The following is an 18356-nucleotide window of genomic DNA, read 5'->3' as shown; positions in this document are numbered from 1 at the left end:
TGTAGCTACCTTAGTTTACACCAGTTGAGGATCTGTTCATTAGTGTATTGGATATACTAATTTCATTTTTAGTAAATACATTGTCAGTTGAATAAAATCCCTTTTACTTCTCTATGTCCTTTCATCTAACATTCTTAATGAACTCAGTAATTACAAGTTTTTGTTAAGATTGGAACCTTTAACAGCTGTCAGCTATTAAAAATAATCTTTTTAACATAACAGCAGTTCAAAAGACAGTCTTTTAAAAAAGCATTCATTTTGGATCACTTGTGCCATTCTTGAATTCTTATTTTCCAACTTTTTCTGTTGCAGGTAAATATGCTGAAGATATATTTGGTGAGCTTTTCAATGAAGCACACAGTTTCTCCTTCAGGGTTAACTCCTTACAAGAACGTGTGGACCGTTTATCTGTCAGTGTTACACAACTTGACCCAAAGGAAGAAGAACGTAAGTTTACTTCCACACATGACTGTGGTTCTTACATTGAAGAGTATTTCCTTTGTGCTGTAAATAAATTGATATGCAAAATGAAAAGAAGGATGATTTGAGGGTTAAGGCACAGGACTGAGAAGGGGAGGCATAGGTTCGCCTCTTAGTTCTGCAACAGACTTCCTATGTGATCTTGAGCAAGTCATTCTGCCCAACATTTTCATACCAGGGTGCTGAACACCTACAACTTCCATTGACTTAGACGGAAGGTGCTAGAGAATTGTGACATGGCATTACTATTTATTATAGTTTTGTTTTTATTAATTAAGTCTAATTCTGGGCGTAAACCTGTACTCAGTTTTTACCTTCATGAGTGAGATTTATAAGCACTTGTGTGAGTAAAGTCTTCAGTAATTGACACATGGTCATTCTTTATTAAAATGTGTACAACTTTGGGCTCATAGTGAAGTTTGAACTGTAGCCCTGTTTGTCAAAGATTGTTTCACACATCTGTCCCAGGACAGGCATAATGCTGTTCAGCTCTCCCCTCTTATCCATCCTGTCCATCATCTACTGATCTTCAGTGAACAACTCATCGTTTAGCTGTGGAACTTTGACATCAGAAAATCAAGGATGAGCCTTTGCCACCTCTTCCCCCGCCTTTTTGGTCCTTTATGTCTTTTTTAAGATTGTGAAAAATTGACCAATCAGTACTCTCCCAGTCTTTTCGTGTCCCCCTTCACCCTTTTCTCCCCTTCCTTTTTCATGCATAATGCATACTGTAAATTTATTAAAGTACCTTATAATCGTTAAATCTGTGTATTTTGCTAAAAATCACAGAATCGCACAGAATATCAGAGTTGGAAGGGACCTCAGGAGGTCATCTAGTCCAACCCCCTGCTCAAAGCAGGACCAAACCCCAATTTTTGCCCCAGATGCCTAAATGGCCCCCTCAAGGATTGAACTCACAACCCTGGGTTTAGCAGGCCAATGCTCAGACCACTGAGCTATCCCTCCCCCCTATTTATTTAAGATTTATATATTTTTGCCTAAGTAAATTTAGTATTCAGGAAAGGTTCTGGATGACTATTCTCAGATTGAAATCCTCTGCTTTTCCATACTGTTGGGTTTCAAGACTTAGTCATGAGATTTGGAAGCTGTCTAACAAGCCAAAATAACTGAACCTTTTGAAGAGGGTAGATCATGTAACCTGTGAAGGTACACAGAATGCTATAGTTTCCAATTCTAGTTTCTTTTTGACCACACAAAAAAATCTAACAGCTAAGACCATAACTCTGTGGTAGAGAAAGATGGGTGAATATAAATCTGCCATCGCTTCTTTCAAAGAACAAGATGACAGGTAAGTAATTTCCTTTTCTCCACAGCTTTGTCTACTATAGCAGGCTTCACAGTTATTATTCTCTGTGTGTGATAGCAGCAATGGAAGCTGCAGTGTAGACAAGGCAGTTTCACCACTAAGTCATTAACCCTACGTGGAATAAAAGGATATGGGTTCTGTGACTGTTTCTGTCCTGGATCTCCTGTACAGTTAAACAACATGGTTAAAACACTGTTCCCTTTCTTCACTTAGACAGAATCCACCGTTTTACCATTAGTGAAGATATGAAGTTTGGTAGTATAGATGCAATGCAGAAGTAAATGAGTTATAGGAGAGCTGAAGACATGAAAAAAATGGAGAAGCAATGTTTTAGACATGTTTCTCTGGAACACAGTTTGACCTAAGGCACAACTGTTAAAAATAAGGCATATATGACTTGCTTAAAGAATTGTTACCAGAATGAGTATAAGAACATGTAAAATATTATTTGGGTGATTGATTCAACGTACAGTTTCAGAGCTAGCTATGGAAGGAGTTTAGGAGGAGCCCACAGCATTACTTTATTAGTATGAAAACTAGTGAAAATTGGATCAGTTAGAATGACAGTGACTTCCTATACGGGCTCATAGACCAGGTCCTCAGACAGTGTAAATCATTGTATCTCAGTTAACTTCAGTGAAGTATACTGATTTACACCAGCTGAGATTCTTTCCTTTAGAAATAATGTTGAGCCCGGAGAAAACAAGTAGCTCAAAAAACATCACTGGGGTGACTTAGGCAGAGGACTAGCAGGTAGCATTTATGTACAACTTAAGTGGTATATAGGTATTGTGCTGGCCCTCAGCATGGGGTCAATTGCACCCCAGCTGAGCAAGATCACAGAAACCTTTCACCATACAGAGTTAGTGTAATTTCCACATTTCCTGAAAACCTAAGTAGGGAAGCTATTGTTTATAGACAGAAACAGACATAAAATATCTAAGAATCCCAAATCAGACCACTCCACTTTTTGGAATGTAATCTCAGACAGAGATTAAGATTCCAGTTTTCAATAAAAAGATGTTCCAGTTCTGCATGATTAGTTGCGGTTAAAGCTCCATTCATGGAGATAGAAAATGTTAACTACGCTAAAGTGAGGATTCATGTTGCATCCTATAGGAACTATGGAGTTTATATAACTTCACTTTCCAAGACTAGAATGAGTAGAAGGAAGTTTTGCATTCTTATTGTGGGTTTTTTTTTCAGTTCTGGTGGATAATGTTATAGCTATTCTGTTTAGAAATGAAAAACACATTTCTTTTGAGATAGCTGCACCACTGATGGATCATACCATTAAGCTGAGACAGCTTGTGATCAGGATTCTCTTTGTGGGACAAGCCGTTGCTAAAATTGATAGACTGGACAGTCTGCTCAGTCTTTTGGCTCGTTATAAAACAAAAGTGTCTGAACGTTTGGTTGGTCTGTTTTATAAAATTAGGTAAAAATGCACCAGATTTCCAAAACCTAATGGGCACATCAGGCTCATACTGTGGACCCTAGTCTTGTGGAAACTATCAAGTTCTTCAGCTTTATAAGATTGTTTGCCTGAAATAGCCCACCCTAGTAGCAGGTGTTTATTCTTCTGTGGTATGTTAAGTGTGCTCTCCTGATTCTAAACTGGTGACTTGTAACTGACCTGGATATAGGGAAGATGGGATTAACCTTAGAGGGAGGATCTAGGGCAGGGGTTCTCAAACTGGAGGTCAGGACCCCTCAGGGGGTCACGAGGTTATTACATGGGGGGTTGCGAGCTGTCAGCCTCCACCCCAAACCTCGCTTTGCCTCCAGCATTTATAATGGTGTTAAATATGTAAAAAAGTGTTTTTAATTTATAAGGGGTGGGTCGCTCACAGAGGCTTGCTATGTGAAAGGGGTCACCAGTACAAAAATTTGAGAACCACTGATCTAGGGGGAAGGCTGAGCAGTCCTAGGGTAGGAATCCTAGGAGCAGCCAAACCCAGTGGAAGGTCTGAACTGAATTTTATGTTGTTAATTTCAGTGTAAATAAAAACTAAACCCAGGAAGGGTGAGTTGTTGACTCTGACATGTTTGGTATTTGTTTTAGAACAGATTTTTAAAAGCAACTGCTCACAGAATTACTGCTGATTTTCCACAAACTCATGATTTGCCTGAGGAGCTCTCACATTCTCCAAGTCTCTGAGAGTAAAACCACACACACCTCCCCTTTTTCAAGTAAAGCACTATGCTTACAATGATTGGATATTGAAAGATTTCTTAGTGAGCAACTGTAATCTTATAACAGATGTGATGGTGGGGGTATGTCATTTTCATGTTTACCCTTGGCAATCTAGTTATTGGTTTAAAATTTAAGTATTTGGGGAAATTATGTCTGTGCAATTTGGTAAACGTTCAAATTTCAGAAAAATACACAGGGCCCATTTTGCTTGATGTAGTTACGATTCTGAGGATATTACAGAATAGTGAGATGGGTATTCATACTTTCTTGCACAAATGGCCTTTGACAAGTTCAGTTATAGGCTTACATACTAGGCACTAATGGGTGTTTACTGTCAGAGAATCAGGAGAGAGATTGTTAAAATAGTATTTAGCCCAAAATGCACTACAAATGCTTTTGACAATACTGCATTTATTCTTGCAAATGTTTACGAAACCACACTGATAAGGAAGTAGAAGAATGTTGCAGTTAAACAAAACAGGGGTAAGAGGGGGAGCCAGTCCACCAATTTCATGGTCATGCAGCATGACCCAAGTGGCAACTCAGTATTGGTTCCTCATTCTCTGGGCTAGCAGTGCCTGGCAGTACTTTACAGGAAAGGTTGGGGTACTGCCTGTCTTACTGATCCAGGATTGTCATTTAACAAGTTCCTTGAAGAAGCTATATCCAGCACTCCTTGCTTAGAAGAACAGGTTTGCCCAATGTGAATCCTTTGATGGGGAGTGAAGAGATAGGGGGAGCCATTATGAGAGATGGGGAAAACCATTTGTTCTTTACCAGGCTTCTCTGGCTTTTAATTTTAAGGGTTCACTTACAAACAGTTCTTGCTCTCATCTGGGCTAAAATAATATCAAGGTTTTTAATGGAGGAAAATGGTTTATGATTTAAGTAATAAAATCTAAAAAAGTTTGGCAACTTAGTTTGGTAAGTTACAGAAGTGTAAGGGTAGAGGAGGGCTCACGGAGCCTCCTGTCTTAAACCCCCATGCGAGATTCAAGCAAATCTCAGTCCTTATGCTCAACTGATTGCAAAGTATGCATTTATTTAGAGGTGCTAGCCACTCCAAAGGGGTTAGGAAGGAAGCATTACTGTGGTCCTACCCTCTGACCAGCCATGTAGCAGAGCACATGCTGCACCCTCTGAAAGTGTGTTGGAGTGACAGCACTGCCCCATGCACCATGGAGCTAGGAGAGGCTTTATATCAACATGTTTTTTTTTTTCTTCCATTAGAAATTTTTACCATACAAAACGGAGTGATTTACAGAAGCCCTGTAAAAACTTCACTCCCTTCTGTTAAACTTAACTTGTATGGCAATGGGGTCATCTATACCAGGATACACATCAGGTAATTCTCTTTTGATTTGTCACTGGGGTATTCTCTTTCAGCAGACAATAGCAGAGATCTCTTTTAAGATGTACTCCTCTGTGTCCACACAGCAACAAAGAAAAGAAGAAAAAATTCACTTTTAGGGGCTCACAGCATAAATGAACAGCGAGAATGAAGTACATTTGGGCAAGACACAGATGCTTGACATGAACTTTGATTTAGGGTTGACAGAAGAAACTGAAGTTTTGCAAGGACTTTGAATTTCCCTCATAATTTTATATGAATAAAATCTTCTAATGCAAAAGAAGAAAAATCAAATCAGGAGAGTGACTGGATTGTATTCGCTATGCACTACCCTGAAGTATAGAAATATATGGTTCCACCAGGAGCTCCAGGAAGCATTGTACCTCAGGGGTGAAACAAGGAACGTATAGAATTACTGACTTTCTACAGGAAAAAATGAGGAGCGAAAAGAACAGAAATTACATGGATTCATACATAGATTTTATAGAACGAATCAGAATATTGCATCAATTACTTTAAAAATGTGATTTGGTTTGAATAAAATTTACTAAGTTTGTTAGAAGTTATTAATTTCACAAAATCAGTGATCGCACATTGAAATCAAACAACCAGAAATGGGATTTAATGTTATCAGAGCTAGCATTTGAATTATTTCTGCCTTATGTATTTGCTTAATATTCTGTAAAAAGGAAATCAAAATGGTTTCCAACACTGAAATACTCTGTTTAAATTCATGAATCCATAACATCTGAAAAATTGTAGCTCAGAGAGGGAGTGTCCATATGTTTTGAATATAAGGTATCTTCCCCTCATTTTTTTCTTATCACAAAGACTTCTATATTACTTTGTTCTCCTCATACCAGTGATGCTATACTTGTACACAGAGGAAGAATAATTGTTTGTTTTCAGTTAAGTGGAATGAATATGTTTCTTTATACATGATGATAGGCATGTGTTAATAAAATTAATTCTTCAGTGAAAAATAATAGAAGCATTCAGCCTGTTTTGGCTGTGGCTAGCATGAGAAATCAGTGCTGTAAGTATTATCATAAGTTAACTGAAGAAATACCTAAGGAATTCTCTGAAATCTTTTCTTTTAATAATTTATTTTTAGAACATAAAAGTAGCGTGGTAAGGTATAAAATTCCTTCTTGTAGTAAAAATAATTTAAATTCATTGCACTGGAGATGTGGTTTCTCTGCAGCCATGTTTTATTTAATGTCCTTATTTAACATACAGTGATTTCTGAGGTGGTTGAAGGTGTGTGTCACACACACACATCCTATAATAATTGAAAGACTAGTGAGTTAGCTGTTAGTGGTTATTTGTGAAAGTAGTTGTGTCCAAACTATGAAATAAAGAAAATGTGATCCATTAATATTGTTGCTCTTGTAAAGAAAACTTGTCAGTTTTACCCGCAGTTCTATGAATTTCTTAGTGCCATTAATCTTGAAGTGCTAGTACAGATAAATAATTTAAAATCTGTGTAGGTGGAAATTTTACAGTGCTTTTGTTAAGAATCATCATCCTAACTTTCATGCCTCTCTCTTGAGATACTGATATACAGTGCAGTACTGATACCAAGTGTAACAAGTCATTAACAAATAACAGTTGTGTACTACTCCCTTAAAAAAAAAAAAACGTGGTGTCCTGGAGGAAGGAAAATTTATAAACTGAGAGCTGATCTGTCTATTTTGCTATTTTAATAGAAAAGAATGCCTTATAATGGTGTTTTTAATTTTAACAAATTGGAAGCCAAACATAGTACATAAAGCCTTTGACTTTTGCAGCACACCTGTGCTAAGTGCTGTGATAAATGGAAAATTCCATGGCAGCAGAGAAATAAGTGTAAAAATTCAAAAACTAATGTTATTGAATTAAATATTTAAATGAATAAAAGTCATTAGTTTAATTTTTAATTCAATACAAATGTCTCTTTTGAATGTTTAAGTGTACCTGTAGGTTTTTAGTGTTCTAGAAACATCGCTTTGTCACAGAATTTAGTTACCACATGGGAAAGATTAATAGCTGAGAAACGAGAAATGTTATATGCGGTGGTGGGCAGGGACATGCTGGCCACTGCTTCCCGCCGCTCTCATTGGCTGGAAACGGTGAGCCGCAGCCACTGGGAGCAGCGGGCAGCCATGCCAACAGACAGTCAATATAAACAAACTATCTTGCAGCATGCCTGCAGATTACCCAGATGGGCCGCGTGCAGCAGGTTGCCCACCACTGTTATATAGCCTTAATACCATAAGAGGTGGGGGGTAGAGGCTTTTGCTATAGATGACAAAGGTAGCATTGGCAGGGGAAACCTAGAATGGTTGGTAGCTGTGAGGCGAGACAATTGTGATGTTAACTTGAGGGAGCAGCAGCTGGGATGAAAAACTGGTCTTGGTAAAGGAAATAGAAACTGGAAGCTAGAGTTTTGTTTATTGTAAGACAAGGAGCAGCACCTGGAAAGGTGGTTGGGACATTTGAAAGAACAGGTTCTTCGAGAGAGATGTCCCTGTGGGTACTCCACTCCACTCCAGGTGAAGGTGCATCCCTGCGCCTTTGCTCGGAGAGTTTTGCAGCAGTGCACGGTGTCTGCCTCGCACACTGCTGGCTCTTCAGCTGGTGTGCATGCGACCCGGACTCCTCGGTTCCTTCTCAACCATCCCCGGCCTGAGACGGCGCTCAGCAGTCCCATTGAAAACCTTTGTTTTCAAATTGACAAGTTAGATAAATTAGTAAATTAGGATAGACAAGTTAAGTTTCAGTTGTTAGAATTATGTCCCCTGTTTAAAAAAAATATTATTTTCCATCCCATAGTACAGTTAGTAGTAGTTTAGGAAAAGCCTGATTCACTAGGTTTTAAAAGATGCATGACATGCAGAGAGGCAATTCCTGTATCAGATGGACACACTCAATGTGTCAGTTGCCTGGGGGAATCTCACATTCCCCAGAAAGTGCCCACTGTACCAAGCTGAAGGCTAGGGCATAAAGGGATAGATACCTGAGGCCTGGTCTACACTGGGGGTAGGAGGAGGGGGGAATCAATCTAAGTTACGCAACTTCAGCTACGTGAATAACATAGCTGAAGTCAACATACTTAGATCTACTCACTGCGGTGTCTTCATTGCGGTGAGTCGACCGCTGACACTCCCCCGTCGACTCCGTCTGCTCCTCTCGCTCTGGTGGAGTACCGGAGTCGACGGGAGAGCACTCGGCGCTGCCCGTCAATCCTGCAGGTAATGTAGACAAGTCCTGAGGCTTAAACTCAGCTTAATGGAGAAGTCCCTAAGACCAGCCTCCAACCCTGGGCAGGAACCCTGTTCTCAGCAGAGGTCACCGGTCTCTTCACTGCCAAGGTCCTTGAAGGCCAAAAAAATAGTAAAAAAACAGTCATCTTCCTCACCTCATAGAGAGCAGACCAGAACAAAATGCTCGCTGACCAAATCGCTCTCATTGATGCTGGCCTCACCACAGCTTAGCACCTACCACACTCCAGGCACCTCTGGCACTGTTCATGTGGTGGCAGCCGCTGGCACCCACCACTCCGGTGCCAAGGATAATGGCTTTAAGCTGCCTGTCTCCATCACAGCACCATTGGTACCTCCAAAGGAGATGGCACTGGCAACTGCTCCTATTTCCACGCCACAGACTAATGCTGCTATCGCCACAGCGCCAACACAAGCAACATCAGCACCGACTCAGCACACCGCACCACCAGTGCAATCGGCACCCGGCCCTGCAGCACCGATGCTTTTGGCACCATGCCATTTTCTGCACCATAAGGATTTGTTGGTCTCCCCGAGCCCGGAGTCTCCTCTCTTAGGCACCAATGTCTCACCGGGGCCAGTGGTACCACACCAACAGCTATCTCCCATACCATCACAGTTTTCAATTGATGAAGATGAAGAGGTTGAAGGGGTAGTCTCCCCTCACCATTCTTCCCCAATCAGGACACCTATTGCTGCTGGACCACTACGATCATGGTCCACATACGCTCATGACATGCCACCTTGGTATGACTACCCATGGATGGGACCTTCCCTGGTCACTGGCCATACTGGAATCCCTGGGGGTCTTACAGAAGACACCATAACATGCACCCCAGCGCACATAGGGAAGACACCAGATTCCCGCCTCCACCTTAGGAGACTGTAGCTGTGGACACACAGGAGGAACCCATGGCAGAGCAGGAAGAGGACACTGCTCCCAACACCTCGCCAACCAACAATAATTCTTCCTCCTCACCAGACGAGGCTATTATACCTCCATCACCAACCATGGCAGATGACGGTACTCACTTCCAAGACTTGTTCAAAAGAGTAGCTAATGAGCTTAAGATTGCTCTGGAGGAAGTGCCGGAAACTCAACATGAGTTAACTGATATCCTACAGACATCTTTCTCCTGCAAAATAGCATTGCCAATCAATGTGGCTATCATGGAACCCACCAAGACAGTGTGGCAAACTCCAGCCACAATACCCCCAACATGCAAAAGGGTGGACCGAAAATATTATGTTTCCTGCAAGGGATCCACTACCAGCACCCAACTTGCTGGTAGTGGAAGCAGGCAACCAAAGGGACAAACAACAGCAATTTCGATCCACCCTTTTCAATAAGGAGAGTAAGAGTTGGACCTATTCGGCCACAAAGTATACTCATCATCCACACTTCAATTTAGAGTGGCGAATTACCCACGGCATTACTTGCCAAATATGACCACAGGAATATGGCAGATGTATGGACTTTATTAATGACATTCCTGAGAAAAAGAGGCAACAATTCAAATCGCTGGTCTCTGAAGGACAGATGATTTCATTCATGGCTCTGTCTCGCTGAACCCTGCTGACATGACTGTGAGGTCCATCACTATGGTTGTTGTTATGCGACGAGCCTCATGGTTTAATTCTTTGGCATTCCCACGGGAGATACAAAATACGGTCGAAGATCTCCCTTTCGACAGAGAAAAATTGTTTGCAGTCAAAACCAATGAAGTACTGCACACCCTGAAGGATTCACGTGCTAGCCTCCGGTCCCTCAGCATTCATACACCTGCCAGAAAAAGGAGACAATACAGGTATCAAACATATCAGTCGCCTAGATACCTGACATATACACAGCAACACCAGAGGCCTTACAAACAACACCAGCAATGACAGCGACAGAGACCACAACGGCGACGCCTTCTACCACCACTACTTCCTCTAATAAGCAAATTTGAAGGCTTGGTGGAGGGTCTGGAAGACCTCTCCCACATTCCAGCACATATACCATCCACCCAGCTATTTGGAGACCATTTGCTCCCATTCTACCTCAAGTGGGCAGCTATCACCAAGGACAAATCGTCCCTACAAGTCACCCGAATGGGCTATACCATTCCTTTCCTGTCTATACCACCCACCCACCCCGTCTCTCTTCATGGACTCCTCTCACGAATATTTACTGCCCAAAAGGTAGATCATCTCCTCCAATTAGGGGCAGTGGAGACTGTTCCTGCTCAAGATAGGGGAAAGGGATTTTACTCCCACTAGACTGAAGCTAATCCTAATGAAGCATGCCCTAGCTCCTGAGGGGTCCACTTCCCCCCCACACACCCGTATATTGGCATCTATGTTACAGACAGCCTTGGTTACTGTTGCTGCTTCATCTGCAGCCCTGGACAATAAGACCTCAAAAAAGAGGAAGCATTCTTCTCCCACGAGGGAAATGAAGAGGAGGGAAAAATCACTGCATATGACCCACTCTTGGGAGACCTCTCATCTTTCTAAGGGTACAGCGGAGTTTTGGACTAGGTCTGGTATTGAGGTATCAGTTCTGAGAAAGAAGACCCACTCATATGTGCCTACCTCAAGAGCAAATACCACAGCACCACCATCTACTTCCTTTAGACATAGCGAGACCCACAGAGCTATCATTCACACCCTGGTACCGGTATCTTGCAATATCTCTGAAAGAGGGCAGGACACTACAACCATCTTGCTACTGCAACAACCTCAATCTCATCACCCAGTATCGACTTGAGCTTCAGGTGACGGATATCCAAGCCCTCCACCTCCTTCCAGGTTCCTTTCTTCAGAGGATCTTCTTATCTCTGAACCTGAATCGCAAATGAAAGGAGGATCTACCACCATCGCCTCCATGGTACCACTACAAAAGCAGCATGTTGGGACTGGTTTATACCTCCAGCTTTTAGTACAGATTAGAACATCAGAGAGCTCCTCCTGCCTTAATTCGGAGGAAGACACCTCCGACTCAGAGATCTCAGTACATGGATCCATCCCAGTACTGTACTATCCTACCCCATCCCTATGAGCCCCCTGCATGAAGACAAGCCTCGGGAACCATCCACATATCATAGGCTCGGAGACTAGGATTATCATTGGGTCCCTCCCCAGTGGGGTCACTGAGACCACTGGGCCACTACAGTGACCAACTTCATTGGATGCCTAGGAGAAAGCACCAGTACCATACCACCCATGAGCTTCTACAGAATGTCCTCACACCTCTGCACTTCTCCAGGCTTGGAAGATGTACAAAAGGAAGAGGAGACTCAGGCAGAGAAGATCTCACCTCCATCTGGAAAGTCTTTATCTCTAGATGAGGTGGTAATGCCACCATCGGCCTCTTACAAAGAGGATTTCAAAACATTCCAGGAACTCCTGAAAAGGCTAGTGGACTCCCTTCAAATCCCACTAGAGGAGGTGCAAGAGCCCAAACATTCCCTGGTGGACATCCTGACATCCCTAGGTAAACACTGTCCTATCTATATCTCCCGTATAGGCCCTGTGGCAAACATCTGCCACAATTCCACTGATCTGCAAGTGGGCAGATAAAAAAAAAAATTGCATCCCACACAAAGGAATGGAGTACATCTTCTCCCACCTTAAACCCAATTCCTTTATGATGGAGGCTACCAGTGAGAGAAACAGTCAAACATGATTTAGGGCCTCTCCATCGGATAAGGAATCTAAACAGCTGGACTTGATGGGAAAGAAGAACTTTTCATCAGCCACTCTCCAATTTCACATTGCCAAATGCTAGGCCTTCGCGGCAAAATATGATTTCAATACATACTTCAAGTTTACACATTTTATTGAGCATTTGCCACAAGACCAGAAAGATCAATTCCAGTCTATCATCACTGAAGGACAGTTGATAGGAAAACCGCTCTACAAGCTGCCTTAGATGCCACTCATACACCTTCCAGGTCTGTGGCCAGGTTGATGGTCATGAGAAGAGCATCCTTGATCCAATCCTTAGGACTTCCAAGAGAAGTTCAAAACATGGCGGTAGACCTTAAGCTCTTTCCCAAGCATACAGACATACTCCACATACTCAAGGACTCCAAGACAGTGTTGCGATCACTGGGGATTTATGTGCCTGCAATGAGAAGCCAGTTTAGTTGATCTCAAACTGCTCAGAAATGGAGCACTACCATGAGCACACTTTCCCTAAGCCTCAGGAGCCTTCAGGAGAAAGGCTAGACCTCAGAAACGAGGTACTCCCATCCTTACTTCTACCCAGTCAACCCCTCTCTCTTAAGAGACACTTCTGATGCCTTCATTGGCGTCATCAAGTATTCCACTCCACTGGATCACCAGTTGTGTGACTACCCCTCCTTTGGAGACCCACTCTCTTACTACCTACCTGCCTGGGAGTACCTTACTTCAGAAAAGTGGATACTGGAAGTCATGAAAGAGGGCCATTCTATCCACTTCCATTCTATTCCTCCATCTGACCCCTGCTCTCTGTCCCTCTTCTGGGATCCATCTCAAGAAAAACACTTAAAACAAGAGGTCCACTGTCTCTTTCTGGGAGCTATAGAACCAGTCCCATTTATTGTCTCTGGGGTCACAAAATGGGAGTAGGTGAATTGTGAACGATGATTTAGTGAGTTTCAAAACAAAGAATACAAGGTAGTTGGGGCCTGACCTCCATATACAGTATGCGAAACTTCATAATTACAATCAGTGCTTAATTTGTAATGAAATACGTGCCAGGGTCAAGCAGTTAGACGCTGGAGCTCAAGCAATTTTTTTACTTTCATAATTGACACAGCAAGCCCAGAGGTGCCAGGGCCATGAACTCAGCCCTGGCAAATCCTGGCACAAATTAAGCACTGATTACAATATGATCAGAGCATAATTAATGCAGACAGAATTTTGGGCACCAAACCTAAGTAAAGAACAATACATTAGAGCTAGAATTGCAGAATGCAATCATTTCTCCATCAAAGATTGCATCTGTGGATCCCCACTTATTCTGAGCACACATTCCTATGTACTGCAAATCCTAGAACTACTTAAGGCAGTAAAACATGTCCTTCACACAGAGCCAGACACTGGGGGTGAGGGCCATGTCTGCAACCATCCTCAGTGCATTTCATCCAGTTGTCCTGCCCATTTGATGCAATTTATTAATGGTTTAGTAGCTAATCCATTTTAAATTAAGAACCCCCCACCACCACCACCATTTGATAAAGATAGTTAATTTAGTGAGAGATCTGTGCTTCTTTACAGTTGGTTTTCTATCTGTAAAAAGGGGGATCTGGACAAAATGTCAGGTTTTGAGTAGTGCATTTTCTTGTCAAAATATTTGTGATGACCCAACCAGCACATTTGCTGCCTGAAACGCCTGGGTGAGAAAGGTATTCCCTAAAGTTCTATTCAATGTTTCACAGGACATAGTTCTACACCTACATCCCAAATTTAAGGTGATTTCTTAACTCTGTCTCAATCAGTACCTTAACCTCCCAGGTCTTCTCAAAGCCTCTTCAATTTATGGAGCTTAATTTCCACATGTGAGTTAATGTCCAAAGAGCATATGAGCTATTATTTTCATTAAAACAAAGCCTTTTAGAAAATTTGAGGTTGCTCATTGTCTTTGGGGACAAGTCTAGGGGAAAGTAATTTCTGTTTAACAACTATCAGGACTACTATGATCAGACAGGAAATCTGGTGGCAGAGGGGTCACTCTACTAAATGTAAGGTGGCTTCTAAGCATGCTTAAAGAATATCACCTTTTCTGAAATCTGTAAAACTCCTACATTGAGCTCAGATCGCAACAATTACTCTCTCATGTGAGCTGAGTCAGATGCTTATTTCTAGAGAGAAAAATTTTAATAAAGAAAAGGTGGTTACTTACTCATAACTAGTTTTTTCTAAATATCCACCTTCATTCCCTGCTTCTCCCAAGTCTGTGGACAGGATTTTAAATAGAGGAAGGGAACTGAGGGCATTTGGGTTCATGGACTGTTTATATAAAATTCTCACAAAACATTCAGCTCCACAAGGGATCATGCTTGTGATGCTCCAGAATTCATAGTTTTACATGGTGCTGGGAGTGCAACGCTGAGATAAGCGTTCATAGAATTGTAGATCTGCACAGACATATTTGCCAGTTCCAAGTGAATAGCCTCTTTTCTGGAATGTTTTTGGTGTAGAATCTTTTCATTAGCTGTACATTGGAAAGACTGTAAAAATTCTAGTGCCTAACAGATTTCTTTTAAAGGGAGCTATAAAATACAAGATTTAATATTTCTTTGAAATGTAAATTATTTCTATCAGAATAGCTAGTTTCTGTCAGCACGCTGATATGCTACATAGCTCATCCTTTGCTGTAAATTGCAGGTCATACTTTAATGATACTAAGGAGAGTGAAATCTAAGAAGCAGCTTACCAGGTGGTAAATTATTATTACCAATTTATAGTACTGATGGGTTTTTATTTCATTTGTAAGGCAGCTTCAAACAAAACCCAATTACTATATGTTGCAGTACCGCTATTTAAATACTTGCTTTTTCTATTTTTTTCCTTAAGTTGAAAAGATAAATGGACAAGGATCTCTCTTTCAGAACCTCACATACAATATGTTGGTAATGCCTGTCAAAAAGATGAGCTATTTTAAATTACTTGGAAACTCTGTATTGGCAGGGAGTAAGAATAGCAGATGTAGTGGGTCTTTTCACAGAATCCTAGGAATAGAGTTGGAAAGGACAAGCTTGCACTTACTGTGTTAATACAGATCCTCAAATGAGCACGTACATTTAATGTAAAATGAGAGAGATTTAAATGTTGAATAAACAGCATATATAGGGTCTCATTGTTTGTGTACTACAACTAAGATATGCACTGGGATTTCCACATATACAGTGAGTTTGTGCTTCCTGAGAAATTTATCCACCAAACATTTTGGATATTGGATTATTTGTACCTGCAGCATACCGAGGCTTATTATGACTTTCAGAGGCTAATTATTTCACAGTATGATATTTCTACATATTCTTTGCTTTGTGACCTTCCATTTCCTTTAATGATGTCATCATAATGTGGTCAAATGTTTTGAACCAAACGGCTGCTTTTTCATGACCAGATCAAAGAATGTTAAAGAAGGAAATGCTAGTAGCAGTTTTGAATTCCACAATCTATAAATAGCCCCCAGAGATCAAATAACTTCTTAAGTTTGGAGGAAAGATAATCTGTTGAGCTTTGTGAACTAAATGCCCTGGGGAGTGATCTTCCCCTTTTGTGAGGCTTGTATAGTTTCTGTGCTAAGTGGGGAGGGGAGGTCGATATCTAGAAGAGGGAGACTGATGATTTGGACATTTTAGGCCTGGAAAGGTGGAAGACAAGGTCATTCCTTCTAAAGACTTAACCAGGCAATTGATGATAGAAAAGAGAGGATATAGAACAGTGCATGTCTCAATAATTTGGCAGTGTTTTAGGAGATGTGTTACATATTTTTGTGAAGGTGAGATATCAAAAGCAAAGAAACATTTTGTATGTGTTTTATTTGACCAAAAATGTTCCAAATTAACCCCTTCAATACTGTCTGAGGGTACATCTGTTCAAACAGATTTGTACTGATTTTTTTATTAGAATGTGTTTCAAACTAAAATCCTGTATGGCATTTAAGACTTTAAGGGAGTGCTGTGCAGTATTGAACATGGACAGTTGTACATATCTTGCACAGAACTTTGAAAGCAGAACAGTTAATTTTATGAAATAATTCAAGGCCTGATTTTAGATCAGGTTAGCCCCAGCCTCTGTTTAAGTGCAGTTTTTAGCAAGCAAAATTACTTGCAATTCATGGCAGGTAAAAATAAATATATATATGCACATGGTTGAATGCAAAATTGTGCTTGCAAAAATGGGAGTCCACTCTAAAACTCAAGTCTCCATTGTTCATGGAATTCAAGATTACTGTTAATGCCATTGTCAATTGCTTTACTCCCATCTAGCTGGGATTTTCTGTTAGTAATAGTATTATTCATGAAGTCTTGAAAAGGCTTCTGAGCACCTACCTAGACAAGGTTTTCACAGGGATAAAATATCCCCTAACTAAATAGATCCTAAAACAGGAGTGGAGGGGGGAGAAGCCCGCCAATAACACCATAAATAAAACCTCAAAAGGCAAACCGAAAAGTGAACAAAAACCATCTTTAGCCTCACAAAGAATGTCATTGATGTGATTTGGTAAGTGAGGAGAGCATTCCAAAGTTGCAGGCCCTTTGTGGAGAAAGTCCTGTCTTCTGCCCTCTTGTGATTATACAGTGGAACTACCAGCTGTTCCAGTAACACTGTTTTCAACTGCTGCGATGGGAAGGAAGTGAGGCAGCAGACAGTGCCTCAAGTAGATTGGCTTTTATATGCTAATACTAGGGCTGTTGATTAATCGCAGTTAACTCAAGCGATTAATTTTTTAAAAAATCACAATTAATCACAGTTTAAATTGCACTGTTAAATACCAATTGAAATTTATTAAATATTTTTGGATGTTTTTCTACATTTTCATATTTTATTCTGTGCTATAAGTGAAATCAAAGTGTATATTATTTTTGCTTACAAATATTTGCACTGTAAAAATGATAAACAAAAGAAATAGTATTTTTCAATTCACCTCATACAAGTACTGTAATGCAATCTCTTTGTCGTGAAAATGCAACTTACAAATGTAATTTTTTTTTGTTACATGACTCCACGCCAAAAAAAAAAAAAATCCCATGTAAAACTTAAGAGCCTACAAGTCCACTCAGTCCTTCTTCTTGTTCAGCCAATCTCTAAGACAAACAAGTTTCAGAGTAACAGCCGTGTTAGTCTGTATTCACAAAAAGAAAAGGAGTACTTGTGGCACCTTAGAGACTAACCAATTTATTTGAGCATAAGCTTTCGTGAGCTACAGCTCACTTCATCGGATGCATACTGTGGAAACTGCAGAAGACATTATCATAATAATGTCTTCTGCAGTTTCCACAGTATGCCATAATAATGTCTTCTGCAGTTTCCACAGTATGCATCCGATGAAGTGAGCTGTAGCTCATGAAAGCTTATGCTCAAATAAATTGGTTAGTCTCTAAGGTGCCACAAGTACTCCTTTTCTTTTTAAGACAAACAAGTTTGTTTACATTTAAGGGAGATACTGTTGCCCACTTCTTATTTACACTGTCACCTGAAAATGAGAATAGGCATTTGCATGGCACTTTTGTAGCTGGCATTGCAAGGTATTTACGTGCCAGATATGGTAAACATTCATATGCCCCTTCATGCTTCGGCCACCATTCCAGAGGACATGCTTCCATGCTGATGATGCTCGTTAAAAAAATGAGCGTTAATTAAATTTCTGACTGAACTCCTTGGGGCAGAATTGTATGTCCCCTGCTCTATTTCACCCACATTCTGCCATATATTTCCTGTTATAGCAGTCTCGGGTGATGACCCAGCACATGTTGTTCATTTTAAGAACACTTTCACTGCAGATTTGACAAAACGCAAAGAAGGTACCAATGTGAGATTTCTAAAGATAGCTACAGCACTAGACCCAAGGTTTCAGAATCTGAAGTGCCTTCCAAAATCTGAGAGGGACGAGGTGTAGAGCTTGCTTTCAGAAGTCTTAAAAGAGCAACACTTCAATCTGGAAACTACAGAACGCAAACCACCAAAAAAAAAAAAAATCAACTTTCTGCTGGCGGCATCTGATTCAGACAATGAAAATGAACATGCGTCGGTCCA

The 18356-nt window shown here is 40.9% G+C and overlaps 1 protein-coding gene across 9 annotated transcripts in view; it reads left to right on the top strand.

Moving 5' to 3' along the window:
- The window catches only part of WASF1 (WASP family member 1), a 177757-nt gene that overhangs the window by 144095 nt on the left and 15306 nt on the right, over positions 1–18356 (top strand). For all 9 annotated transcript variants that reach the window (XM_037894627.2, XM_037894628.2, XM_037894626.2 and 6 more), the window contains one exon: positions 313–447. In XM_037894627.2, coding sequence (XP_037750555.1) covers positions 313–447 — 135 coding nt within the window. The remainder of the gene's footprint in view (positions 1–312; positions 448–18356) is intronic.

This window comes from Chelonia mydas, chromosome 3 (genome assembly GCF_015237465.2).
Source record: "Chelonia mydas isolate rCheMyd1 chromosome 3, rCheMyd1.pri.v2, whole genome shotgun sequence".
NCBI lineage: Eukaryota > Metazoa > Chordata > Testudines > Cheloniidae > Chelonia > Chelonia mydas.
Note: the sequence above shows the minus strand (reverse complement) of the source record. Positions and strands in the feature narration are given on the sequence as shown.